The 27,543-nt window shown below is 43.8% G+C and overlaps 1 protein-coding gene across 2 annotated transcripts in view; it reads left to right on the forward strand.

Moving 5' to 3' along the window:
• Positions 1 to 27,543, forward strand: part of LOC105432852 (uncharacterized) — a 180,691-nt gene that overhangs the window by 40,403 nt on the left and 112,745 nt on the right. For both annotated transcript variants that reach the window (XM_089082778.1, XM_089082779.1), the window contains exons 4-5: positions 11,900 to 11,945; positions 13,377 to 13,549. In XM_089082778.1, the coding sequence (XP_088938904.1) occupies positions 11,900 to 11,945; positions 13,377 to 13,549 (219 nt within the window). The remainder of the gene's footprint in view (positions 1 to 11,899; positions 11,946 to 13,376; positions 13,550 to 27,543) is intronic.

A 27,543-nucleotide genomic window follows, 5' to 3' on the forward strand; every position in this document is an offset into this window, starting at 1 on the left:
AACGCCACAAAAATCGGAAGTCTCTCTCTTTCTCTCTCTCTCGTCCTTTCCTTCTTTCTCCGTTTCTCTTACTCCCTGTTCATCCCCCTCCCTCCCTTCCTCTCTCTCTCTCTCTCTCTCTCTCTCTCTCTCTCTCTCTCTCTCTCTCTTCGCGGTCTTCCCTCGCGGAAATCGTGTTCACGTTCGGGGATCCTGTAGTCCGAGAGAGATTATTGCAGGCCGCCGGATATTAATTGTAGCGACTTATGATATCTCCTACGCTATATTCGTTTTATCCCAGCTCGGCCGGAGTGACGTTTTAAGCGGTGCAACAACGGCAGACCTTGGACCGGCGTGCGGTACGATTTACATTTTATTTTAATGAGCGCATTAAACGGTTATCGGTTACTTCGATCGACCTGTTCGCAACCGCCGCCTCTGCCAACCGCCTCTGCCGCTGCCTCTGTCGCTCGCGAAGATGATAATTTCGCAAGAAAAATCCCGTTGATGGGGGATGCTACGCGCGACCTTCGTTCCCGTGACTGGTCAACTTCCTTTTAGGGCGAACATCGTGATTAAGACACTATCTCCGCTGCGAACTCAACTTTTGTAGGGCATCGTGCCAATCGGCAGATCGGATCAGCTCCGAGGCTCCTCGAGACTTCTCCTTGCGGCCGAATTGAGTCGTAAATACTGGCAATGATGAAAATAATCGTAATAATAATACCAAATACGTAGTTACATGAGCTGTTAAAAATAATTATTTCTTATGATTATTTCTACGATAAGAAATAATTATTTCTTACGATTTTTATTATTTGATAGTAATATATTTTTTAAATTCATGTGGAAGTTTAATCAAATTTAGCTTCTTTTTTTTTTTTTTTAATCAAAGCAAGGCGGTAACTTGTATAATGTTAATGGTCGACGAATAATATGATACATGTAATAAAGCGGGGCAATTCGATCGAGAATTTACGAAGAACGCCAGTCCCGTACGGGCGAAACTGGTTTATCTCTGGTCAGAGGAAACGCAATCCGTGCTTTGTATTTCACCCGGAGATTTACCGCGGAAACGTTTACCGAATTTTAGCGCCATAAAGGTGGGTTTCTCGGCGCGGTACAAAAGCACGCGGCTCGAACCGCAAGTTAATTAGCGAAAACGTGCGGGATCGTTTTCGCTGTTTCTCGAAGAGAGCACCACAACCGATCTTTCTCGTCTTCGTTGTGAGCGCGTCGCACGCTTTTTTGCGACATGCACTCTTTTTATTCGGATCCTATCGCCCTGCTCTTCATCGTGGTCTGCGTTGCTGCAATTTCACCTTAGAGATACCTCGCGGTCATCCGGAGGGCAGTTAGAAGCAATCGTGCACCTGGAAGGCGAGAAAGAGAGACATATAGCTACCTTCGCCTCTCCTTTCATTCTCTCCATCTTTCTCTTCATGCTCTTTTCTTTTTTTCCTCCTTGGTAGACACGGGAGGCGCTTCTGCTTTATTTGTCTCTTCAAGCAGCTTCAAAAGGATTCTTCCTGTGGAGGTGGAACTGTTGACGAAAGAATATCCCTGGCGGCTTCTGCTTCTTTAATCTTTCGCGGTACTATGAACGTATTTGATGATAAATTTTTTTTTAATTAATTGCTCGATTGATTATGAACATTTACGTTGATTAATATATTTTTATACATAATTATTAGCGTAAATATTTTTTTTTAAGATTGAATAAGAAGAAACCACACTTATTTTCATTGATGTAAATTTTTACGAAATTAATTTGTGATGAATTTAATAGCTTCTTTTTAATAGCGATATGCGTCACAAAAGAAATTTTTTGATTAAAAAAATTTTATTACTGTAACGTTGAGATTGCTTAATTAAAAATATTGCAACGATTTCTCGGTAAGAGTAAAAACAATCTGAGCATGTGAACAGTCCGATAATTCTTTGAAGAGAATCTTTATTGATGAGATTCGAAGTTTCGTGAGTTCTTTATTAAAGAAGTACGAGCGGCTTTTTTCGCCGAGTCCGACCGTTCTTGTTATTTGGACTGACGAGAATTTTGAAAAGATAGGAGAAGGAGAGAGAGGGGATAGCGCGATGGTGCTCTTTGTGCCATTCTTGCATCGCCGCTGTGGTAAAATTACGTTTTTGCTCATCGCAACGCAACGCCATGGCAATCGCGGTCGGCCGTTGCGGTGACGCAACGGAGAGAAGTTTAAGACGCGACGGCTTCCGCGCGATGCAGGTGCATCGCGCGAGAAACGTTCGCTGCCGCGTCGTTTCGCGGGAATGCAACGCGATCGCGTCATCCGGAGACCAACGCCCTTCTGCGTTGGTCGTTTATATTTTTCTGAGCGCGCGGCGATTAAAACTTATTTACCGCGGCGGCGGCGGCGGTAATTAATTCACTTGGGAGCCGTGGTTTCAGAAGATCGATCGGTCGAGCAGAGATTAATTGCCGCGATTATGGTGCGCAATCCACGTTCGCACGTTTCCTCTTCACGTCGCGATTCACGAGTTCGGAATAGTAACGCGCGATAGTCAACGTGCTCTATCGATTTCGGAATTCGAGCAGCATCATCGTGTGAATTTTCGCTACATTTCCCTTGAACTCTGAGTTTGAACTCGCGCCAAGGATGGATATTTTCAATCGTGATGCGCTCTCTTGTCTTTTCGAATAATTTAAAACTCTGCGACAACTCTGGCAAAATACATGTTAAAAGCAGCTAAATTTATAATTCATTTAGCACCTAAATTTACAATTCATTTTTTTTTTTATCTCAGTTTTGGGATATTATTAAATTGACAGCATTCCAATTTTTTAATGAAGGTATTAAAAAATGGGATTAATGGGCTTATTACTTGATAAAACAAATTGCAGTTGAGGCTCGTTAAAGATTTAACGGATTGCATTTGTCTCGTGGGAAGCCGGTGAAACCGAGCGTTTAAAAGTTCATAAAATAACGGGCGAAAAATTTACGCGCCGTGCCGTCGGTCAGGCCGGTTGAAAGGTGGACGAGCACCGCACCTGCAGGGCAATGCCTTCTCCTCGTCGGTCAGGGCGCACGAGAATGTGAAAGCTGCACCTGAAACCGGCGGTTTTGCGCCAAGCGCGATGATGCGTTTTGCTCGGATCGCTCTTCTTGCGGCTTGTTGTCCGAAGACTGCGGCGAGAGCCGACCGACAGATTTGCGTGTTTTGGGAATCGTACACGTGGCGAGATAAGACCAGACGAGATGGGGCGAGGTGAGGTGAGGTGATAAGCGAATGTTCTGGTCTCGCTAATCTCGAGAATCTTGACCTACCGGAAGAATTTTAGTTTTTTATCGCGATGGAAAATTGACTCATTCTCGTTTTTACGAATTACGATGAATTAGTCATATGTTTAGATCGCTTGTCATCGATGTTAGACTTTGATCGAATTTTTTTTTTAACCAGTTTTCGCACCAGTTTGTCGTGACTTTGGGTTTTAATCAGAGTCAGCTGGTACCTGGTATCTTGAAAAGATCCTAAAGTTCTTATCGATTAATCTAAGTATGAATTACATTAAGATGGAATTTTGCAAGAACGAAGCGTATGTTTAACGTGACATTCGTGAAAAATGTTATTTAATAATGATTTATTTCATCTAATTGCAAAGTATAAAAACTCACTTCATGAGTGCCGCACTTCATATTGAATTTTGAGAAACCAACTAAATGGCGAATTACAAGGATGTGTAATTTTATTCGCATTAAGGCTTGCTGTAATCGATCTTATTTTTTTTTTTGTGCATTTTGCGCGTATGGTAGAAAAAAGGGAGACATTGCGTAGCGGAAAGTGGAACACCTATGGCTACGTGAGAGAGGCAAAAGGGTCGTACTTTAAGAAAGTGGATGATCATCGTAGCGTCGGGAAAGTGAACGGGGATACCGGTTTCGATTTCATCGTCAAGAATCTCATTTTTTTGATACGGGAGAGACATGGACGCAGACATCTCGCGAAATTCCATTTCTACTTGTTTCAAGATGACAATCGCACGACAGCAATTTCTTTAATCCTAAATTTGTGTCCCGCAAGACGCGTCAATTTATATTTTTATTTCAGACTCACGTAGATTATATATCACATTTTTAAATCAGGTTTACAAATACACTTAAATATATCTTCCTTAAAACTTATTTCATTTATTTCATTTTAAAGATAAAAAGATTTCCCATTTTTCAGAAAATTTATTACGTGACCTTTTACCTCTTTTGTGGCAGAATTATAAATTTATTCGCTTAGTTTAGATCGTTCTTTGAAATTTATAAATTTATTTATATATTTATAAATTTATTTTAATATATGTATATATATATATATATATATAAAAGATAGCAATAGAAAAATGTCCTACATTTTGCCCGTTATTCTAGCCATCTTTTTCCATGCTTTGTCAAAGCGAGGTTGATGATCCAATTGTTAGTAATTAACGTAAATTAAGAGAGGCACGTTCGAAGGCCCCTGTCGTTTTCTTATTTACTCGCAGTGACACTATCTCGTCGCCGAGTGGCACGATAGATCGTAAAGACGCTTTCAAACAGCACCGCGGCGCGGAAATTACGCACTTTTAATATGAATATACAACAATCTCCGTACTATTAATTTCTGAGATTCTCCAAGTCGATCGCGAGCTCGTAAAGATCGTCCGCGCGAGGATATACGTCATGTTGGACGTCTCGGAAGAGACAAGAAGTTAATAACCCGATCCTTCGCCGGTCTTCTGGATTGTTAGTCGCCATACCGACAAAGAAATTCCATTCCTTAGATTATATGTATCATAACGCGGAGTCCGCGTGAGCTTTTAGTATCGGGATAAGGAAGCGGCTGAAATAAGGAATGCATCCGTAGAAAGAAGCTAGGCAAGAAATATAAAAAAGATCCGTCGCCGGAAGGCTTAATCGCACTTCGGAGCCGCACCTTTTAGTGATGATATTTATTTTTAACACTCTTTCGCCATCGTGGACAAGACATGGGAAGCTAACAGAGAATTTCCGACGACAGTATCGAAAAAATGATAAATGTCCCTATTCGGCGACTCGTCCATGTCCCATCGCTAATGGGACCATCCTTATCATTTTTGTGGGTTGCCAACTTTTTTTTCACTTTTTTTTAAAATCATTTATAGGACAAAACCTTGGAGAGGATGAAAAATGAGCTATTTTGTATTCTTCGTTCCTCCTTTTCTTAGAAGCTATTAGCTATTTTGGGTTTAAAAAAAGAAAGGGGGGTAGGAGCTTATTATTCTACAGTCTTGTACAAAGGGTCGATGGTTGTCTGAAATGAATAAATCACGGGCATATGTGAATCTTAGTAACTAAAACAAAAACTGAAAATTTTCAGTTTATTGAAAAAAGTTTCAGTTTATTGAGATTCCGAGAGATCGCAAAGAGGACAATTCGTGTTCGAGATTCTCTTTATAGACTGCAACCATCATTCGAATATCTGACGAATTCTTTATTTTTATTTTTTTTTTATTATTTAATTTTTATGTCTTTTATTCGGTTTTTCTTCGCGCTTGCTACTTTTGCGCTCAGAGCTCTTAAAATGCCGTTCTTATGCGCGCCGGTCGATCCTGTGTACATTAATCAAATTCGTGATTTCTCGACAAACGCCCTAGGAAATCGCGATGTAATGTTTCTCACAGGCGCGGCGTGCTTTAAATCCGAGACAAGAGAAAGTGCGTTTCGTGCCATACACACGATCGCATATTTCTTGTGTACGAAAAAAAGAGGAGGAATAAGTACGAGACTTCTTCCTTCTGAGCCTCCTTGATCCTTCTTGAAATTGACAACCGCTCTAATGACCACTCTCGTGACATATTGCTTTTTGACGGTGTTTCGCAACAGCACTACGACGATCTTCGATGCGCATAGCATTCCTTTCATATGCAGAGCACAGATTCCTCGATCTGAATCACGAACTTTACGGGTGCCCTCTAAGAATTGTATTAGGAAATTATCGGTACCGCGAATCGAAGGCAAGATTCTATCGAGTGATGCAGCGATAAACAGGATCTTATATCCTGGATCTATAAATCTCTGCTTTCTCACAAATTTCTCTTCCGGTTTCTCTGCCGCGCGCGCGCGCGCGCACGCGCGCAATATTTCTCGATACGAATGATATATCGTGTCATACATCATCGTACTTTTTATATGTAGATCTTTGATTCGTAAGAGATTCTGTTTCGTGGATCCCATATTTTCATTTCCAGACGTTTGTTGAACAGAGATTTCCGATATGTCCGATAAAAATTCATACGGCTGCTGCAAAGTAGTTCAGGCATGGTTAATCATCAGCGATATCGTTGGCATTGGTTGCACACGCCCATGTTACCATTGTATGCGATCGAACATTGCGCTCGTGATAATCCCGCACGGAATTCGCATTGCATTGGCGGCGAAACGATCTTTACAAAGGCGGCAAGGCGCATAGATTCAACTGTAAATAATTTTTATAAGCCACTAGCAATAATTCGCAATAACAATCTCTATCTACATTATAAATAATTTAGAGAAATAATTTCCAGGCAACGGGAAAAAAAATAATATCTCAAATTCAAAAAGATAATTAGATTATTTACTTTTTATACGGCTAAAATGTTTGGCATCATAATGCTTTCGAAAGAAAAAAAAAATAAAGAATTTTAAATATATCTAATTGGAGAAAAGAAATGAATAATAATTGGATCTATTTTTTTTTTTTACCTTTATGGCAGCGATTTATCCTTTAAGAGCGACACACATCTCTCGTATGTAATGCATTCGAGAAGTGCCACTAGCGTTCTCATGCTACACGACTTCCGCCGCCCATGTCGTGTTGCATTCCGGGTACATACGTCATGCGCGCATCATCGTTCGCGTTTTCTCCCGTTGCTTTCCGCATCGCGGCTTACTCTTCCCGACAGACTCTGCCGGGTAGAGAAGGGCGACTCCTCGATGGCGAGATTGAACGAGGCGGCCTTACAACATTATTAAAGCGCAAGTAAAAGCCGCCGATCGGTCGTGCAGAAAGGGACAGGCGGCCGGAAGGAGAGAGAGAAAGAAATTTTTTTTTTTCATGGGGGGACGCGAATCTACTTTCTCCAATGCGCGGCCACATGGCGAACGATAACGAGAGGCGAGCGTCGTCGCTCAGAGTCGTCATTTAATTCGGCAGTGAAGCGTTAAGGAGGCATACATCCGCACGTGGGTGCTTTAAGTCTGGGTCACGGGTCCGAGAAAATCAACGGCGTCACACGTGCGGCCAACGAGAAGTGTCTCTCAATGTCTTTCTGTCCTTCGCAGCGCTGATAAATAATACGGACTCACAGTAACCTGTAGCTTTCTGATAAGTTTAATATCGCATTCAAGAATTCATTAACACGAATGCCGTGTATATTTATGCTCGATAATCATCAAAAAATTACAACTCTTGATTTCTTTTTTTTTTTTTTTATCTTACATCTTAATTATCTTGCAATTACATTTATACATACGTGTCTTATGAAGTGTCACATCTCGACAAACTTGATTTTCTGAAATTACGACGTCATATCACTCGGCGAATGATCATGTTCGATCGGCGTATTAAATATTAATAACACGTTGCGATCGACAAGTTATGTCATTTTCATTAGCATGGAGTGATAACTAGGAGGGGGCAGCAAAAATGATCGGATTCACCGTAACCTGATTATAGTTCGCTATTCTTTCATCGTGTCGTAACGACACTGGGAAGAGAGCTGTTTATCGTCTTGATGGCGTAGACGACATTTAATTAATTGCTCCCATGAGATATCGGGAGCGAGGCGTTCGTTTATTAACATAAATAAAACACGAAAAAAATATTCCGTCGTGTTGCGGATAGCTGATAAATCGACATATAGAAAGCATCGATGCCGCAGGTGCAGATCTCGTTTTATCGATCGTCAATTACTTAGGAGGGAAAGAAAGGAGGGGCGGGAGGAAGAGAGAAAAGAATACGAGATTAGTGATCGTTCCAGCGACTATAAAATAATAATGGGGTAAATGCATATATATATATATATATATATATATATATATATGCACATATATACATATATACATAGTAGGTTCCTAATAACGTGCGGGGATTCGACCTGCTTTTTTTGGGTACGCCCTCCGCTTGCGTACTCGTCGTCGTCCTAAATGGGCGGCAGAGGCCGAAGGGACGGGCGTGCGCGTGCGACGTATAATTAAAACCGCCTCCGAGGAATGCGCATCTGCGTATCGGAACCGCGCGTCGGAGAGAAGCAGCACGAGCGAAAAATTGGCCACGGTGTCTGTCGTAATATCCATGGCCAAGATTGTCGATAATCGAACGTCCATCACTATTCAGAAGATAGGAGAGCCGCGGTAGTCGCCTTTTGGTCGTTCATACATGGTGTCCCACGTTTCGCGATTTTAATTTTAGAATAGCTCTTTAGATCAGCAATTTTTTTTTTTCTATATAAATCCTTTTTAACTCGAGTTTTCGTTTCGAGAGGTATCGATTAGGAGAGAGGTCGTCCTCGGATTCATCTCGAGTTCTGTCGATGAATGAAGTAAAAATCGCGGATTTTCCTGTACACCCCGTATATGTGTCTCGCAGTCGAATTAGCGCGCGTCTTCCGCGTTTCCCCACGGCAGTCGTTTAATTAATAATTTCACAGCCGATTAATTTACTCGATCGTCTAATCATCATTATTTTACGTAACTTTATAACCGGGCCGCTCGTGCGGTCGCGATTTTTAATGCGATGACGTTCACGTCGAATTTAACGCGGTTTCCGCGCAACTGCGACACCGCGATCACAATTTTGCATAATTACTTTATTAATTATTTCCCACGCCGTTCACGGCGGGAGAGAGTAAATGACGGCAGCATGACGATCCCTGACCGCGTATGCATACATACATAATTTATGACCGTCCCGAGATATAGACACACTTCCTCCACTCTCAGCAGCTCCTCGAAAACGAATGGGTCACCCTGTATCTATCCTATCGTCGGCCGGCGCGTATAATGCGATGCATAAATGCATGGAGGCACGCAGTGCGTGCGCGCTTAACATAGATACGTATCTGACAATAAGAAACGCATCGACACGCTGACGCATCGCATCGTGACGCTCGGGAACGACGGTGATGTGACGATGCAGTGCACGTATCGTTGCTTCTACATACATCACACAGACTTACATATACATACATATACACACACACACACACACGCGCGCGCGCGCGCGCGCGTGCGCGCGCGCGTATATACTTTTTCATTTCACGCCGGGTATCATCTCTCTTCTTGATTCGAGCCGAGTAACTTATCGATATGTAATACGTGTGATACCCGCGGATGAGACGGTACGATAAATTTTTGTTGCGTGGAATGCGACATTCCACGCTACAGGAAGGGATCGGCTGCGACGGTAAATATTTTAATTATGCATCCAGTTTGAGCCTCTTGACTCGTCGACGCAACTTAAATATAATTACTGTTTTATATGCAGAGATACATATATGAATTTTTTTTTTTTTTTTTTTTTATTGATGGCTAACGAATACAACAAAATGACCGCTAAATAAAGCCATCACTCAGCTCGGCGAAAAAGGTGTAATTACATATATACGAAACTACAAAATTGCATAAAAATTATATTAATTTTGTGGGATCAGAAATTATTAATTATCGTAAGCTAGATGAGTGGCTGGAGGTTATTAATGTTTTAGAATTCCACCTCTCTCAGGTTCAGTCTAGTCTTCTTTAAAACGAAGATCTGATCTTCCCTTCAGAAATTGCCTCATCCGACATACCTTATCGCTTGGTTTATGGCTCGACGTGTCGTCGTTCTTCTAATCCTTTACATTCGGATAAGAGCAGGTCATCGACCTGTGCTCCAGACTGGGCTAAACTCAATTTCGATGTTTTCTAATCCGACACTCGGATTTTTCTTTAATTAATCTAATGGTCTCTATTCATCAGAACCGCGAAGTAATTTATTCGTGTCGCGCCACATGCTTCCATATTTGAAGTTTAAAATGATCTCGAATTGAAGCAAAGAAGACAAAATAAATTTAAACTTTTTATTCGAAACTCCCTCATACTCCCTCTCACTTGATTCACACATTAGCTAAAAACACAGTGATTCCATTATTCGATAAAATTACGTGTATTACGTATTTTTGTTGCCTAAAGAGTTGCCGCACATTCCAATTCAGTGGTTAAGGTATTTGGAGTGAAAAGGCACTCTCGATCTTCCCTCGCATTTTCTCTGCCTTCATTCTCGAATCCGCATTGTGCGAAGGGAACATTGCAGTCTACGTTCCTTTGAAATTTGAAGTAGGCTCGCGAGATCGGCGTACAATTTATCGCGATAATTGTTGCCCGGCCGCTGCGTTAAAGCCAGGAGAGCTCTGTTTTCCTGTGATAGCACACGTAGAGACGTAGCAATTAAACCGGAACAAATTGGTTGTTAGGAATTGAGCTTTCTCTCTCTCTCTCTCTCTCTCTCTCTCTCTCTCTCTCTCTCGCTCGTTCGCTCGCTCGCTTTCGTACGCGGCGCGGCGGCAGTTTTATTGTGATTACACGGTGCCTCCGATAGATACGTATTCGTAGCTCGGAGGCAAGCTGATTGACTCTCGTCGATAATTTCCATCCGCCTGCGTGGCCTGGAAGACCTTGCCATTAAAGGGCCTTGGAGGGACGCTGCATCCCGTCCGTCACTCTTTTGCGTATCTCACGTACGCAAAACCACGAGCTCATCCTCCCTCCGTGCGCGCGCGCGCGCGCGCGTCGCTTCTTGCTCCAAAACCGTGTAATACAATTTCACGAAGCGCGCGGCATGTTTATTACGAACGAAATTAATTACTACGTGCCAGATGTATCGCGCCCATTCTTTCCGCGGACCGGTTTATTTCCATTTTATTATCGCGCCCGTCAAAACAGTCACGCGTTCACGTGATCGCGAGGGGGAGTTTCGTTCCTCTCTTTGTCCCTCTCTTTGTCTCTGTATTATAAAAGGCGTATTAATATTAAAGCTCTAAGAGAGAGAGAGAGAGAGAGAGGGAGGGAGGGAGGGACTTATGCGAATGTGGGCCGCGTGGAATTTACATTACCGGCTTCGCTAGCTACCGTAACGTTATCGACGACCTGCCGACCGCCTTTGTGCGTGGAAGTCTTGAAGATTACCAAGCTCATTCATATCGAATGCGCCTCTTTGGACGATGTCCTGATTGGGCATAATGCTGCGTCATAAGTCAACAGATAAATATACGCTCCTCTCGAGGACGTGGTCTGGCCTCGAACCCTTTAGGGTCTTTGACATCATCGGACTACAAATGTTCTCGACAATCGATCAGATCTCGAGAACGCGCCGTCAGCGGAATAACTATTTCCGTCCCTAACCGTCGAGAAAATTATCGGGCTTGTTAATGAAATGTATTGGATATTCATGAAAAATCATCCCTCTCTCTCTTTCTCTCGCAACGAAGTTGCGAGGACGAACGACATTTTATTATTATTAATATTTTCATTTTTATCTATCTGAAAAAAGAAGACACATTCGCCGAACGAATGTGATAAATTTAATATCTCGAATAAATAATTTTACGAACGCGTATAATGACGTCCAGCGGCGGTTGCTGAATCGCCGGCACAAGTGTGCGAAAGTACCTTTTGCAATGACATAAGGTATATATAAACCACGCGTGAAGGCTTTGGGTTAAGTGACAAGTGATGGAAGCGACAGATCGAAAATAATGAATCGGAAAGCGGCGTGTATCGCGCCTCGAATTCAAGTCATCTCTCTTCATACATTATACATAGTCCCCTCCCCCTCCCCCGCCCCCCCCTCCGCGTTTTATATGTTGGTCATTGTATTTTAAAAGCCAATTCTATACCGCGCCCTTTTTGCTTCCTTTCAGATCCGCGGGGCACTCGAGAATTGGGACGGCGGTGCCTTCAAGCCGAGTGAGTATACACACACACACACACACACACACACACACACACGCGCGCGCGCGCGCGCGCGCGCGCGCGCGCGCGCACGGAACTTCTTAGTTATATCGTTGCGCGATTATCGATTACGATGCCAAGCGACCTTAACGAGTTTATTATGCCCCGCGAGAGAGTAGCCGGGACGAGCGGTTCTCTCGGCTCTGCATGTCTTAGGAAACTGGTAAGACAGAACTTATCAAGAGCGAGACCACATGCACGCCCTTCCCTTCGATAATCGCGCATCCATTGAGATCTCGTCCTTCCGTCCTCTTCGGAGGAAACTTCCTTCTTTTTTTTTTTTTTTTTTTTTTTCTTTCCCTTTATCTTTTCCGATAATCGCGTGGGATAGAGCGATCGGGGAGCGATCGACAGGGGGGGGGGACGGCTCGCTTAAAAAGATGCGATAATTAAGCGGTCCTCCCTCTCTTCTCCCTTCCCTCCGGGGGTTCGAGATTTGCCATGCTTTATGCAGTAGGCGAGTCGAATGATTCGCTCTTAGCTCCTCGCGCTCTGCCGCATGAACACTTTTCATCTCACGTTGCCGCTATTACCGTGAAATGACTATCATCGGCCATTTCGAATTTACATTAATACGATCGCGAGTTCTTTATCGTGCGGGACGACGACGGCGAATCGTAAATCGGCGCCGCGACTCGGTGTGTACACACACCGCGAGGGGGAATTTATTCGTGCCGTTTCGGGCGTTATCTCGAAACACGATACCGCGCGCATTTTTTCACACTCGCCCGCCCGTGACTCACGCGTGCGAGCCCGCATTTTTTACACGCGGTGGCCGCCTGATCCTGAGGGTCCTGATAATTGTGGGACGTCGGTTCGCGGCGCGAACATACGGGCGCGAACTACCGTAAATTCGCGATGCGTTGAACATCCGCGAATTACACGGTACGTGCCCATATTTCACGGCGGGAGACGAAACACGGGCAAAAATGTTAATTCCGATGGTAAATCATTTTCCGGCACGAAAAAGGAGAGAAAGAGTGAGAGGGGGAGGGAAGAAAGAAGGAGCCGGAGGCTATCTTCGTCAATGAAAAAACAGAAACTGGAATTAAACTGGAGCATGTGCTAATAATTCCGATTTGATTTTAATTTCCTTTTTAGCGCCACGGTTCACCTCGCTGCACGCGACACGCCATTTTATTTTCCGCTTTGCGTTTTCACCGCTTCGTGCGCGTTTATGTGTACCCGTCGCGGACGGTGCCCGTTAATTACGGAGGGGAATGTAAAAAAATCCTCCGCCGGGTGATATGACAAGCGCAATTATTTTACGGCCGCGGAAAGATAGTCTCGTGTAATTTAATAACGGAATTCGGTGCTTTTTCCGTGTGCGCGCGCGCGCGCGCGGCACAGACAGATTTTAATTATGGCGGTGTACGCTGTCAACAGGTGACTTATTCCCCGGCCCGTTTTGGAACTCTTACTGGGAATACCTTGAGAAGTACAGCGAGGCTAGGAGGACACTGGACGAGTTCAGGGCGACCGAGGACCCCCTACTGCACTTTCTCAATCTTAGACAGGCGGCCGCGAGGCACTCACCCTCGTCCTTACTTCTCTTACCGGTGAGTCATCAAATAGCGCCATAAAATTACATACTAATTTATAATAGGTCTGATGTCGACAGAAACGTTTCGACGTTTAAATTAATTTATCAATTAAGTTTTAAACGTCGATAAGATCAGCGTTTATCGCGCGCCGCGCTGAAATATCGAGTCGATCTTCGCGAGCGATTTTAATGTCGAGTCTTCTTTTCAATTAAAGAGATTATATTCTTCGATGGAGTTATTAAAAGTATGCAGTTTGCATTTGTAAGAATAATAAAGGATATTAAAAGAAAGATCGATCGCGCGCGCGCGTGCGCGCGTGCGAGTTCGTAGCGCTGTAAATCACGTCGTAATTACTTGCTTAATCGATATCACGTGTATTTCATTCCGTGTGCTGTAACGTACGCCTACGATTACGTTTGACCAATAAAGATTCGGCCTCGTAAATGATAATTGCAAGCATTGCCTTCGGTTTTAGTCTCGATCTCGGATAGCACGCGACCGAAGCGTTATACGCGGCATAAGAAAGTATGCGCCGAGGAAGAGATCGGGGGAGGATAGGTTGAGAATAGTGAAATGAATCTCACGGGAGAAAGGTGGAATTCCCCTCTCGAGAGGAGACGCGTCGTCTAATTAATCGTGCCGTCATTAAGCCTGATTACATTAATTTCTTTCACGAATCTTTCGAACGAATCGACCGAATGCCGCGAATCTCCCTCTTTCTTTTAAGCCATTTTTAAATTGTGTATCTCACGGGACGGGATGAATCGCTCGGCAAAACCGGAAATCGAGCTCTCGACGAGACGACCGTTAAAAGTTTCGTATTCTCGCTTCTGGACACTTGACTCTTCAGTGAGTGAAAGTCCTATCTCGCTCCACTGACGCAACAAATGCGGCGTGAGAGCATCATCCTCGCATTAACCTTTCGAGATTCTCATCTTATGCGAACGAGAGCTGTCACTTCCTCGATCGCTTCCACAATACGCTCTCCGGATTGATCCGCAAGAAACTTGTTTCTTGCGCGAAAGTATCAGGCGCGGACGTGAGAATCGATTTGAAAATAGAGAAATAACAAAACCGGTCGAGGATAAATATTTTGTGTATGAGAAGTCGAAGCCTCGCTTCTTCATCTAGATGCCTCGAACGATCGAAAGCGTGGCTTGAGTTAATTCTTCCAATAGGCGGCTGATTGTGAAATGCAGAAAAGGGGGAAAGAAGAGGAAACGCGCGGAGCGCGTACGGGATGAGCTATGTGACAGCTTATAACGGGCGTAATGATCGCAGGTCCGGAACGCATTTCCGATGGAATCGCGCGGCCGCGACTTTAACGCGCGTTAAAATATATAGACTTGAATCTTGTAAGTCACGTCAGATACGCGGAGGAGAATCCACCTCGTCCCCCTCAATCCACCTCTAATGCGCGCGTACGACGTTAATAAGCGTCGGCAAATACGCTTTCGTTATCGAGCACATTGTTATCTAAATTTGAAATCCAGAAACCTCGTGCGCCGCTCCCGTCCCCCCGCCGGGAAAATCTTTTAATTGCTTTATAACGAAGTTTCGCAATTATTGATCTAGTGGAATATACCGGTTTGTTTATCATATCTCCTCTCAGTCTCGCTCGCACGGCAAATAGATTTTGCGGACTCTTGCGAAAGCTTTCTGTAAACGTGTTTCGTGCGCGAGTTGGCGCGTATGCGCCGGTGTATATTCTCGTAGAACGTTTATTTCGCCGAACGTTCAATGGACCTGTTACGTTATCGGATTTACCGAGAATGTTAGCTGTGAAATTTCACCTGACCGTTTCTGCACCTGCATTCGCGGCGACCAGGCAGGCTACCTGGGTGCCTCCTGCCTACATCGAGCGGTCCGGCAGATTACGAGATGCCCTGTTACACGTGGGTGTCCGCGCAACGGTCCGCGGTACTCGTTTGTGGCACAGGTATATGAGGTTTACGCCACGCTGATACGTTATTTACTTATATCGTTGCGGAGTCCGGGGAATAGCGGCAGGCATACATATAAGAAATTGCGGTACGTCGTTACGAAACGCTGATCTTGATCTCCCGGGCTCCTACGCGCGAAGCGATGTGCCGGCTTATTACAGCCATCCGCTATGTAATACATAAATCACACACGCCCGAGTGTTTGGAATACTTTCCGGAAAAGATATTTTTCTTTTCGTGACCCACTAACTCCCACGAACATCTCGGCGCGATAATTTCTCGTTGGCAGGTGGTTAAGTAAATATGTTGGCGATATAAATTTGCCCACGACATATCGTTCCGTATTACTGGAAATTCTCAAAAATGGGAAGAAATTGAATTTGATGCGATACTTGGATTAAGTTAGAGAGGAGAGACGCAATGTGTAATTTATTTTAAATAATATGCCTTTATCTATTTTAAAGAGAGCACACATGTGCACACGCATACGTGTCTTTTTATATAATCTCGTATTTATGCTTTCTACTTTTCTAAGCGCTATTTCATTATATATGTGTGTGAGACGTCGGTTTGTTATAAAGATAAATTTAAATTGTGGTTTTGGAAATGTAGCACAAATGCATCGTTATTCACAGGCACAATTATGCGGCATTCGATACGCGGCTATACATAGTACATGTACATGACGCTGGCAAAACCAGTCATTGTTTCTCTTTTGTACTCTTTCATACTTTAGCAAGTTACAGAACGACGAATGATTTACGAGGTGCACTCGTCCCACCGTGGTAATGTATGCTTTGCCGAGGGGAGGTAAAGGAAAGATAATTTTGCAAGAGAAGTAGCCTTAAGAACATGCTTCGAGCGCTTTAAAGTCTAAATTGATTTTCCAATTTTCCATCATTTTGCTACTCCGAGTTTTCACTAATCGACAATCTCTTTGCGAATCGAAGGATAAAAGTTACTCACTTTCTTAAATATTATCCTAATTTACATTAAACGCATTTTGTCAATCAAATATTGATAAAGTTTATATTAAAAAAAAAAAAACATTTATTTGTGTTTCGAAAATGAATCGTCGGAAAATTCTGTGCACGCTTATTTGCGAACGCTTGATAATTTATCGTTTCGCGCAACAATGTATCTGTCTGTCTGTCCGCGACTGATATCATTCTTAATGAAGGATACAGACAGGACCACGGGGATTGTTGTTTCGTCATCATAAATTCGTACGACAGTCGTAGCTCGTTAGATTTTATCTTTCCCGCGTTCCTTTGTACGACTCAATTTTGTTTATCAGGCTGATCTAATTTATTTCGCCGTGTATTCAAAAGCGTTCCACGAAATTCTCCTTGTCGTCGGTCGGCGCCGCAATTATAATGTCCGGTGTTTGACCAAGCTGAAATTTTATACTCGCCATGAGGTGGGGGGGGGTGGGGGGGGATATTTAAATGAATGTTCGTTTCGTCGCGTGGGACGCGGAGTCACGCGTGAACTGCAGTTAACCGTAAACTATGTGTGTACCGAGAAATTTGCGATGTACGTCCGAGAAGGTTGAATGTGCCAGGCGTCGGTAACGGTTTCCTCGGTTCGCGCAATATATATACGCGCAACAGGCCGTGATTCTGTATGTCGTGTCACGGGGATGATGAATGACCTCGCGTCATCATCGATGATCATCGCGCCGTGGCAATCTGACGTAAGTCGACAGGTCGAACTTTGGCCTTTCCTCGCGGTCGAATCCCGGCTCGTGCTCGGCAACGGGTTAAGAGGCGAATATGCGAATTATACGAATTCGTAGTATATGCGTGCCGTTTGCGGGATTCGGAATATCGGTCTGGAAGTATTTCTAATCTTGAAAATATGCGTGAAACTTATCGAGCGAAGATTTCCTTGGAAAAGATTCGAGGAGGTTCCGTGCAATTTTATATTTTTAGGGATAAAAGGTTTTATCCCTGATATGCGCGTTAAAAAATTTATCTCTCCAAGGAAGAGATATGGAAGCGAAAAATCGAAGCACAATTTATATCGAAAGAACCGGTGGAATGTGCTGCTGAGACGAAGTAACATTCCCTCGAAGTAAATTCTCGCGAACTTCAAATGCGATTGGATCTCGATATAAACTAATAATTTATTGTTCTTCGGCTCTCTAATTAATTAGGAATGATAGGATGATCTCGAGATTTCCAATAACCATATCACCGTAAATATCGCAATTACGCGTACTATATATAAAACGTACGAGTCTTCAGGGAAATTTCTCGCGGCGACCGATTATCATTGACATCACTTTTTCGCTGAGCGCCACGCCGAGCGAGGCTGAAAATAATTAAGTGAGAAAATAAGGGCGCGGTACCTATTCCGTCGACGATAAGACGACGATATGATCGCGCTATCAATTAATTCCCCGGGGATAATTGGCAGATATACGGGGAACGTGCACACAAAGTCATTTATTTGACGGGCAGTGCGGTTTCTCTCTCTCTCATACGGAGACTCGAATCCCGGCGACTCGCTCGGGCATCGATAAGACGATTTGACGTGCGATAAGCCCGGCAATATAATAGATGTATAGCGTATCTACGTCCCCTCTCTCTCATCGAGAGAGAGAGAGAGAGAGAGAGAGAGAGAGAGAGAGAGGGGGGGGGGGGAGAGGAGAGAAGAGGAGAGGAGAGAAGGAGAGATGAGTACGTAGCGTGTGATAGTGTCAACAGTGAAAACCGGCCGCCATGATCTGTAATTTAACCGTGAAGAATCTAGTTTGTCGCAGTGCGTTACAGCCGCCGCGATTACGCGCGGCCGGCCGAATACGCGACGCGGCGCGATATAATAAACGCGCTCGCGTTTACAAGTAATTAAAACGCGGTCGTGACTACCCGCTCGGCAGATCGCAAAATGATCGCAAAATAAATGCGGAGGAGCAATTTGTGATGTTTTACAGGAAAATCGTTATTCAATCGCAAACGAGGTGGCAGTGCCCAACGTTAACGCAAGGTACGTCACGAATCGAGAGCAACGCGTGGAGATCCCGGGATCGGAATGTCGTCGTTTTACTCGCATAATTACGAGTTTTACCGACAAAGGGGCAAAGTGCATACTTGAATACGTATTTTTCACAATTGCGAGATATGTCAAGTTTAAAAAAAAAAAAAACGTACATAACTTTGTTAATGTTATTATTGTTTTTTTTTTTTTTGTACACGCAAATTCGCACATGTGTCCTCGTTTAATTAGATCGAAACTTTCGCACGCGCAACGAGCGAACGCGCGATCGAGACATCAACCTTATCTTTGCCTTCGTAACACGTGACATTCCGCACGCATTAAAACAATCAACAATCTTCGCCAATCAATCTTCATCAATTTGATCCGTAACGGATGACGGAGCGGCAACAAATGTTTGCCACTCATCGGATTGCGCTTCGTTGAATCGCGAGGAGTTGCGGAACCAGTTTTTCGAATTCGAGGAATCGTGAATCTCTCCGCGCGCACGATGAAGAAGAGATTTAAGGAAGGAGACGAAGGGAAGAAGCGAACCGAAGAGACACACACACACGGCGGAGGAGAAGACCCGCAGCGATGCTGGGCACTTCAAAGGTCTCTCTCTCTCATGTTCTTCTCGATGTCCTCTCTCCTTTTTTTCGACGCGTTCACTCTCGCGTTGGATTCGCGGTATCGTATCTAGCCTCGATCGAATCGAGGATGCGCCGCGTCTTATAAATCAACCGAGCTCGCTACGCAACACGCGATTGCGACACGACGCAAGTCTAACTTTGCCGCTGCAAAAGGCGGTTTCTTTCAGCGGTCGCGAGGAACTCGGCAATTAATCGCGACCTGCGAGAAATAACGTGCCAAGGACTTATTACATGCGTTTAATTTGTGAAGTTACGACTTTGCATACAGATTTACCATGCTGCCATCCTCTCTGCCTAGATACCGTCCGTCGTTTAAACTGGACTTTAAATCGAATCGACATGTGACGGTATCTCTCGGTATCGTAGTCGAGTAATTCGTAATAAATGCGATAATATAAATTATATCGGTTAGAAGTGAAGAGATATCGTGGAATTAGGTTGACTTCCCGATCAGCGAGTTTACTTTAAAAGTTTAGAAACGACATGAAATAAGACGTAAGATTAAAATTTAAGCAAAATTGAATTTTTCAATTGAAAATAATTATTTTCAAATTGTCGTTACTCTGTGTTTTTCGAATTAAATGTTCAGGAATGCTCGGGAAAAAGTTTTAAGATAACGATACTTTCCGGAACTCGAGGCAATTTACACTCGTTGATTCTAGTGCGAGATGAAAGACATATGCACGACTTGTGTGGTCTAGTGACACGTCTATTAGCCCATTGACTTCCATCATCGGGGGAGGTGATGATGGACGACCTCTTCGGGTGCTGAAGACTGGAAAGAAGTCGTTTCGCCACGATCGATCGATCGCGAAAGCCGCGGACGTTTCTCGATCGTGCCGGCGCATAGGAAGTAATCGCCGCTTCGCCATAAATAACGCAACGAAAGCTATTAGTCATAGTTTGCGGCCGCGCGAGTGGCTGCAGCGTAAACTCTGGCTTAATCGATCCGCATCCTCGCGCAAAACATTACCTCGTATCGAGATTGTTCGTAACACGTGTACTCTTTTTTTTCTTTTTTTTTTTTTTTTTTTTTTATTTACATCGGAGAGATAAAAACTTGAGCTTTTTTTCTTCTCTTCTCGCGAAGGAGGATGAAAAACTGAGATTTGTATGACCCTAACGAGAGTCGGCGAGTCGAGGTGTGCATGCGCAAATAAGTAGAGGCTTGCGTGCGTCCAGGTAGAGAAAAAGCTTACATAAATTATACAAGTGGATTCAAGGATATTTTTAAAAATTTAAATTTTTCTCTCATTTAAGTTTTGTTTAATATAAATATTACAAGTGGCAGATTATATCACGCGGATGTGTACATGTATTTGTGTCTAAGGTACGAGTTACATAAGAAATTCCCCGCGACGCTTTTAGTCGACGGGGGATAGAATAGCAGGTGAACGTGTTGTGAAAATGTTAGGCGACATTTTTCCAGCCTGCCCTGTGATTTTCCAATTACGTCTAAGATATTAATTTGTAGTAATAATAAAGCTATATCTAGCTAATGAGGAACGCGGTCTCCCCGGTGAATGCATTCTGAGACACGTGCGTGGCGTTTAACGCTAACGATTATCATAAAAGCGATTGCCCCTACGACGACCTCGGAATAACAAAATAATTGCTCGGAGAATCCCGCAATTAGTACTAAGTGCCTGTCCCGGATGACCATTCGCGGTAACAATAATAATCACCCGTGCGACTCTCGGCGCCGAAACTCGGCGACAGCGTTTCGCCGCGGAAAAGTGGCACGAAAAATCAGTCAGGATCGACGTCACGTGTAACGAGCCATTGTCGTTGGATAAAATACCCGATTGGGCAAGATACCCGAGTCTTTAGGGATGTCCTCGCACGGCCGTTATGTTTCCGACGGTCTTGGCTCGCGATTATACAGGCGCGCACAAATCGGGGGAACAATCTGCCGCGAACAATCGCTTCGGCTTGACCCCGAATTATGGAAATGTTAGTAACGCAGGTGGTAGTTAAACCGTCAATTATTACGCCGCACGCTGGCATTCCAGTATCCTTATTTGCACTGCTCCGCGCCGCTCGGACCAAGCCCGTTGCTCCGCCACTGCATTCTTCCGATACGTGATCGCCGATAATTGCACCGGGGCTTTTTATGCCGGTGCTTCTGTCGCGAGTAATTTTCATACACCCGCGTGTTAATTACACGTTTAACGCGAGCGAGACGCGAGTAGAGATCCCTCTCTTTGTGTATCCTCTGTCGCGCACCGCGCGTCCGATTGTGATCCCCCGGTAAAATGAGGTAAAAAACGCGATTCATTTATTAAGCGCTCCGCAAAAAATCGCGTTTTCATCATCTGTACATCCGGTGCGAGCGATTTTATCAACATCCCAGGTACAAATAGAATCTGTTAACGCGACATAGAGTCTGAAATGAAGATTTTTTAACCGGTGTTTTAATACGCGCATTACACGGCCAATCCAATGCAACTTGGATCATTTTTGTCATAAAATCGTTGTTATTCCCGACGCGAATTACGCACCCCATGTGTGGTATCCCGGTCGCGGTCCAGATGAGATCTCTGAGATCAGATGAGGATCTTCGATAAACGTCGATGATAACGTTTGATCGCCTAGCTCGATGTCCCTCATAAATTTTAATACGCGCATAATTACATAGCCGATCGAATAATAATAATCTTCCTCGCGCTCGAGTTTCTATCACAATAAATAAAGCCACGAAAATGAAATGTAGGATTAAATTTGTTATCTCCGTGCTGTCTAAGTTATTTACGCGCGACACGGAAATTTCCGTAATCACAAATTGCGTCCGACGAAACATTGCATCCATGCACCGACCGATAAATCCTCGTTATGATCGCATCGAAGCACTCGCCGAGCATAACCAAATTGTCGCTTAATGTCCCGCACTGAAGCCACTTTATCGAAATACTAATTTTATACAGCTTTATATACAAAAAACGCGAAATAAAACTTGTAAAAAGATGTAAGGCTATTTGAAGGATTGATTTTTTTTGTTGATTATAACGCGTGAAAGTTTCAATTTTTTACTAACGATCAATATTTTCATAAATTATTTTCTCGATTAAAAACGTACATATCTTTTTGAAAAAAAAAAAAAAAAAGGAGAAGAAGCCCAAATTTTTAGGCCAAGTTCGATTAAATTTGGAAAAAAAAATTAGTGTGCGGATTGCACACTTTCTATCCTGTCAAATACGGTTTTAAATCCAACCGATAAAACATCATGAATCTAGGATGTGAGGGCTGAAACCTACGCTAATCATTAGCGATAACACTCGATTCGCGAGTTAACCGCCGCGTCTCGATTGGTCGACCACGAAGGACATGGGCGCGTTCGCGCTTGGCCGTGGCACGGCGGAAATTTATCGGCGATTATTCCGGGCCTGATAATGGACGTCCTCGGACAGAAATCGTTCGAATGGTCGGCCGGCTTCGCTCGAGCAGCCCAATGAAAGTAAAGCGAACGAGACTGACGATTATCGTCGCGGTGTTAATTTATCGCGTGACACCTCGTGACGCGACGCGACGCGGCGGAAGTCGCGAGAGGGAGGGAGAAAGAGAGCGGCGCGGCGCGTATTTAGTCGTCGTTTCGCCACGTGGACGACGAGTAATTATTACTAATTGGACGGATCGGGGGGGGGGAGGGCATCGCGTCTACCAAGGCACTTTGAAATCTCTCTCCTCCGTTCAGCGGAAAGATCACACGAGGCGGGAATATCCCGGGATGGGGCGAATAAGGACATCGGTGCCCCGGCGTACAATAGGATCGCGGGAACCTTGAGGGTCTTGGATCTTTTTTTTAACCGTTTATATTTTATTACGTCGATCGCGCCTGGCCGGACATGGTGTTCGCCAGCCTGGAATCGAGGCTAATCACACTCTTATGCAATTTAATTTCGCCTCGCCGCCGCAATCATTTATCTTCCGCCGTCTATTTACTCCGTCGAAGCCTGCACGTTTACACCGACAAGGCTCGCTAATCGATCGACAGCCGCGAAAAAAAGCACCTGCCGCGAAATAATGGACTTTCGATACTGTAATAAACTCTCGTGCCCCCGTAGCTTTACGGTGTGTACACTTTCTAGTTATCGATACGGACAAGACCTTTCAACGCGGGCAAGATGTATGCGGTTCCTCTTGAATTATTTCTTTCTAAGTGTTCCGCTTCTCGATTTGAAGATTCGATATAACGAAGTAATGCCAGAAGCAAATATTCAATTTAGAGATCAGTGGTTTTAGTTTGATTTTTTACAAACCGAGTGATTATTTAATTTTCTTTATGGTTTTCTTCCAACGTTAAAAGAGGCATTACGATTCGCGAAAGAATTCAACAAAAGTTAAGAGATAATTACACATTCGCCGGCAGCGAAAGGCTAAGCGCGATCGTCTCATTTTCATAGTTAACGTTGCCATTAAACTTTCATATTAAACAAAATTAAATAAAATTAAGAGTCACATAGTCGCGTTATGTATTAGATACTCCGCTAAATACAGCAATGAGAGAAATTAAAGGCGAGCAGATAAATCGCCGAGGCAAACTCTCACCGGTTAAACTCGCGCGCGCACCAGATATCAGACTGGTTCGAAAGTGTTTGTTACCGGTAGTCCGGTGCACAGTCTCATTCTTCTATCGATCGCTTATTTATTAGATATCGAGTAACGCGTGCAAGAGCACGCCAGGAATGTTCAGGAACGACGGCACAATACATGATACAAGCTGCCAGTTGTGAAACGCTCATCATTTGTCTCGCGCTGATCTGAGCGCCGCGCAAAAATCATTCCTACACACGTCCTACTTATTCTCTCGGGACATCGCATTATTTGCTCGCGCTCGCTCGAGTTTATCGGACGTAGACGCCGTACGTAATAAATGGAAATCGCGCGGTGTCGTACGCCGAACGAAGACACGCGACTCGCGTCTCGCGCGCGCGCGCGCGCGCGCGGATTTATTTACGGACCAGCCTCGCGGACTAGTTGTTAGATCATCCTGAGATGCGCAGCGAGAAACGCTTCGCCGTTAATTAGCCGCGGCGATGCGCTAATCGGAGAAATTCACGAGCCCGCCGACGCGCTCGTGATTCTGCGCGCGGATTCTCGTCTGAATGGCAAAAGCGGAGAGGCCTTGAAATCGGTACGATCGTATCCGTAGCGAGTACAGATTTCCACAGTTGCGAACATGCGAAAATAACCATATCCATATTCATCATTTGCGATTAGCAAGGTAAAATATCTTGATGTAGCTATTCTCTTTTGTGTGGCTGGATAGACATCTATGCCTGGACAATTTTCGCAACGAGAAAGACAGAGAAGGAGCTGTAGTGTCTAATTACGTCCCAAGTACGCTCTATCGTGCGTTTGATTTATCTTAGGAAATATTTCCTCGCACATTTCTGTTGGCAAGGAGATAGAAAAACTTTTCTGTTACACACGCGCATCCGTCATCGTTAATTTCGACGGGATTAATCATGCGTTGGCGAATTTGCGAGGCGCAAAGCGTCGCGCCTCGAGTTCATCGTACTTGCTTTCGAATTTCGTTTCTCGTACGCCCGCAGCGTTTCCGTTCTAACCGGTTAATTTGACGCAAACCGCACGTAGTGAAATCGAGCTATCGACGCGGCGCAGACGATTTTTTTATCAAGTTGTATTCAATTTGGTACACCACGTCGAGATTTACGCCTCGCTAGAAATTCCGGACGCTCGATGGGATATCGCGACTCGACGTCAATTCGACGGATTGATTACGCTCCCGGCGATGAAGTACAAACACGTTTCCGCATTGCGGAAATCTCGTGCCTCTTAATCAAATGTAGCTAATTTTATCGGCGCGCATGTATAGCCGCGGTAGCCGTGGAAAATAAATAACGCAGTTGACGCAATGATTATTATTACAGCAGCAACTTAACATTAATATTCTCTCGTCGTAATACATGAATCAACATGCGGTAATTTAAATTTAAAAAATTTAATATTTTTAATTGGTATTTTAATATTTCATATATATAGATCGAATTTCTTGTATTTTTTAATTAGAAACAGAATCTAACTCCTTTGAATTCTTGCATCTTTTTTAATATCGGAAATGGCTTCTCTCTTAACGTGGCGATCATGCATACAATTGTTATTCTCAATTAGTTAGAAAGCGATTTAAATTATACTTGATATTGTTACTCTATGATTTACTACTACTGCTCGCGAAATAAATTACGAGGGTCAACCGTGTGATTTTCTCTTAGGTGCGGCAAAGTGAAAAGTGAAACTGATTCGAGCGAATTTATCTGAGACGTGATCGCATAATTTTTATCGGCGCGAGACAATGGGATGAATGAGATTCGAATAAGAGATTGAAAGCAACGAGAAATGGAAAACGGAAAAGACTATCTGACAATTACTCGAACGACTCTCCAGTTCTCATCGAGCACATTATGATAGAGATAGGCGTAAAGACGAAGGAAATTCTGATGATGCGCCGCGATAATGATTGCCGCGGGTCGGCAGCTTCTCCTTCGTCTCTCTCTCTCTCTCTCTCTCTCTCTCTCTCTCTCTCTCTCTCTCTCTCTTTCTCTCTCTCTCTCGCATGTTCGATCATTCTACATGCGGCTTGTTGGCGAGAACCACCGATATCGTTTAATATTTAATATGCAACCCGAGTATAAGCGCGCCCGGCGTCGTTAAAGCGCTAACGTCATAAAGCACCGTACACATCGTCGGGCACGTGCACAATCGTCAGAGGACCCCTTTATGGGGTCCCGATGTCGCTTTTTCCTCCGTCCTCCGTACACGAACATGACGTCGTTACTTGTGGCACGTCGTAAGTAACATGTGTAAAGGCACGTTTGCACGAGCGTGAATCGACCAACACGCTCTTACCGTCTTGAATATAAATACCTCCCCCGGCATACGTATATATAATATATACACGTGCACGAGGATCCAACGCGACGGCGGGTCCCAAGATCGCATACGCCGGAATTTCGTGGAAATATAACTCGAGATAATCATTCCTGGAATTTGTGCGACGTACGCTTTTATTCGCGATTTGTGTGCATTAATTACGTTGTAAAGACGCGGGGTGACGTGTGCATTTCGCTTTACGTACGGAGGAACCGCTCGCAGCGTCGAAGGGCGATAATTTATGCCGACGTTTGATATTATTGATTGTAACTCTCGTATTAAAAAAATTATGATATTCGAATCGGTGACGGCGCGCGCTGCATGCAAAGCTGAATTTATAATCGTGGAGGGGGGGGGGGGGTTGCTACTATAACGTAATCAGATTTATCGACACAGGTTTTATCATATCTTCTGTAGTATCATGTTATTATTGCTTTATTACATATATGTATTATCAAGAATAAAATCACATCTTACTTTATTATATTACACATCTTACTTTATAATCAACGCATTTACGTTGATTTGCATTTAGACGAATCTTAGCTTCGTAAGTTTCTGTACCATAAATATTTAACTCTCTCCGCGTTTTGTTAAATCTCGGCGCTGATCGCGTACTAATGAAACGGCAGGAGTGTAAGCTAATGTTGAAAACACTTAGTGTGAAACGGGGGAGGTACCTGGGAACGTTATGTGAAATTAATTCGCTAAAGGTGGATAGGCGCGTCGAGGCATTTGTCCCGCGGGGAACTCTACTCTTAGTAAAATTCTAAGATACGTGCGTGTGCGAGAGAGAATGAGAGAGAGAGAGAGAGGGGGGGGGGGGAGGGGAGGAGGGAGCCGGATGTCACGCATGCATCGCAAGCGTGGAGTATTGCCACGACATCGGAGCGCCTTCTGGAATAATAAGTCGATCTCGGGCCTACATCGGGAGACCCTCTTTTTTTCGAGGCGAGAATCAAGAGATGCGCGACCAAGAAGAGAAAGAGTTCTCGGAAGATGTTCGACGTCAGTGTTTCTGATATTGCTGAGTACTTAATCTCCTCGCTCTCCACAAAGCGACTCATGCGACTCGCGAAGATGCAAAGCATCATGAGGCAAAACTCGTTATCTTTTTACATTTGTATGTCAAATGATATTTTCTAAGATTCATATATAATTTTCCGGCTATTCATATTTAAATCCTCGGTTTATACGACTTGATCTAAAGAGAGAAAGAGAAAGAGAGAAGGCAATTGGATGGCAATTCATGGATGAACTTTTTATAATATGGAAAGTTAAGGATCGAGTTTTGAAGAAAGTTATTAACGGAAGTTTATATTACTGTCGAGGCTGTATAAGATACGGACTTTCTTCTCGAGAAAGCCATTTTTTATTTATGTTCTTTCGAATGATAGAATATAATTTTAATATCTACTTATAAAGCTAATGCCATTATCTGCGTCTCAGCAGTGCATAAAATTGTGAATCGGCGCGCTAAAGCTCCACGCAAAATCGCATAGGCAAATTCTCGTTGATTCGCTCGTTTAAAAATTAATCGATG

The sequence above is a fragment of the Pogonomyrmex barbatus genome, unplaced genomic scaffold (assembly GCF_055798465.1).
Source record: "Pogonomyrmex barbatus isolate J1 unplaced genomic scaffold, ASM5579846v1 scaffold6, whole genome shotgun sequence".
Lineage (NCBI taxonomy): Eukaryota > Metazoa > Arthropoda > Insecta > Hymenoptera > Formicidae > Pogonomyrmex > Pogonomyrmex barbatus.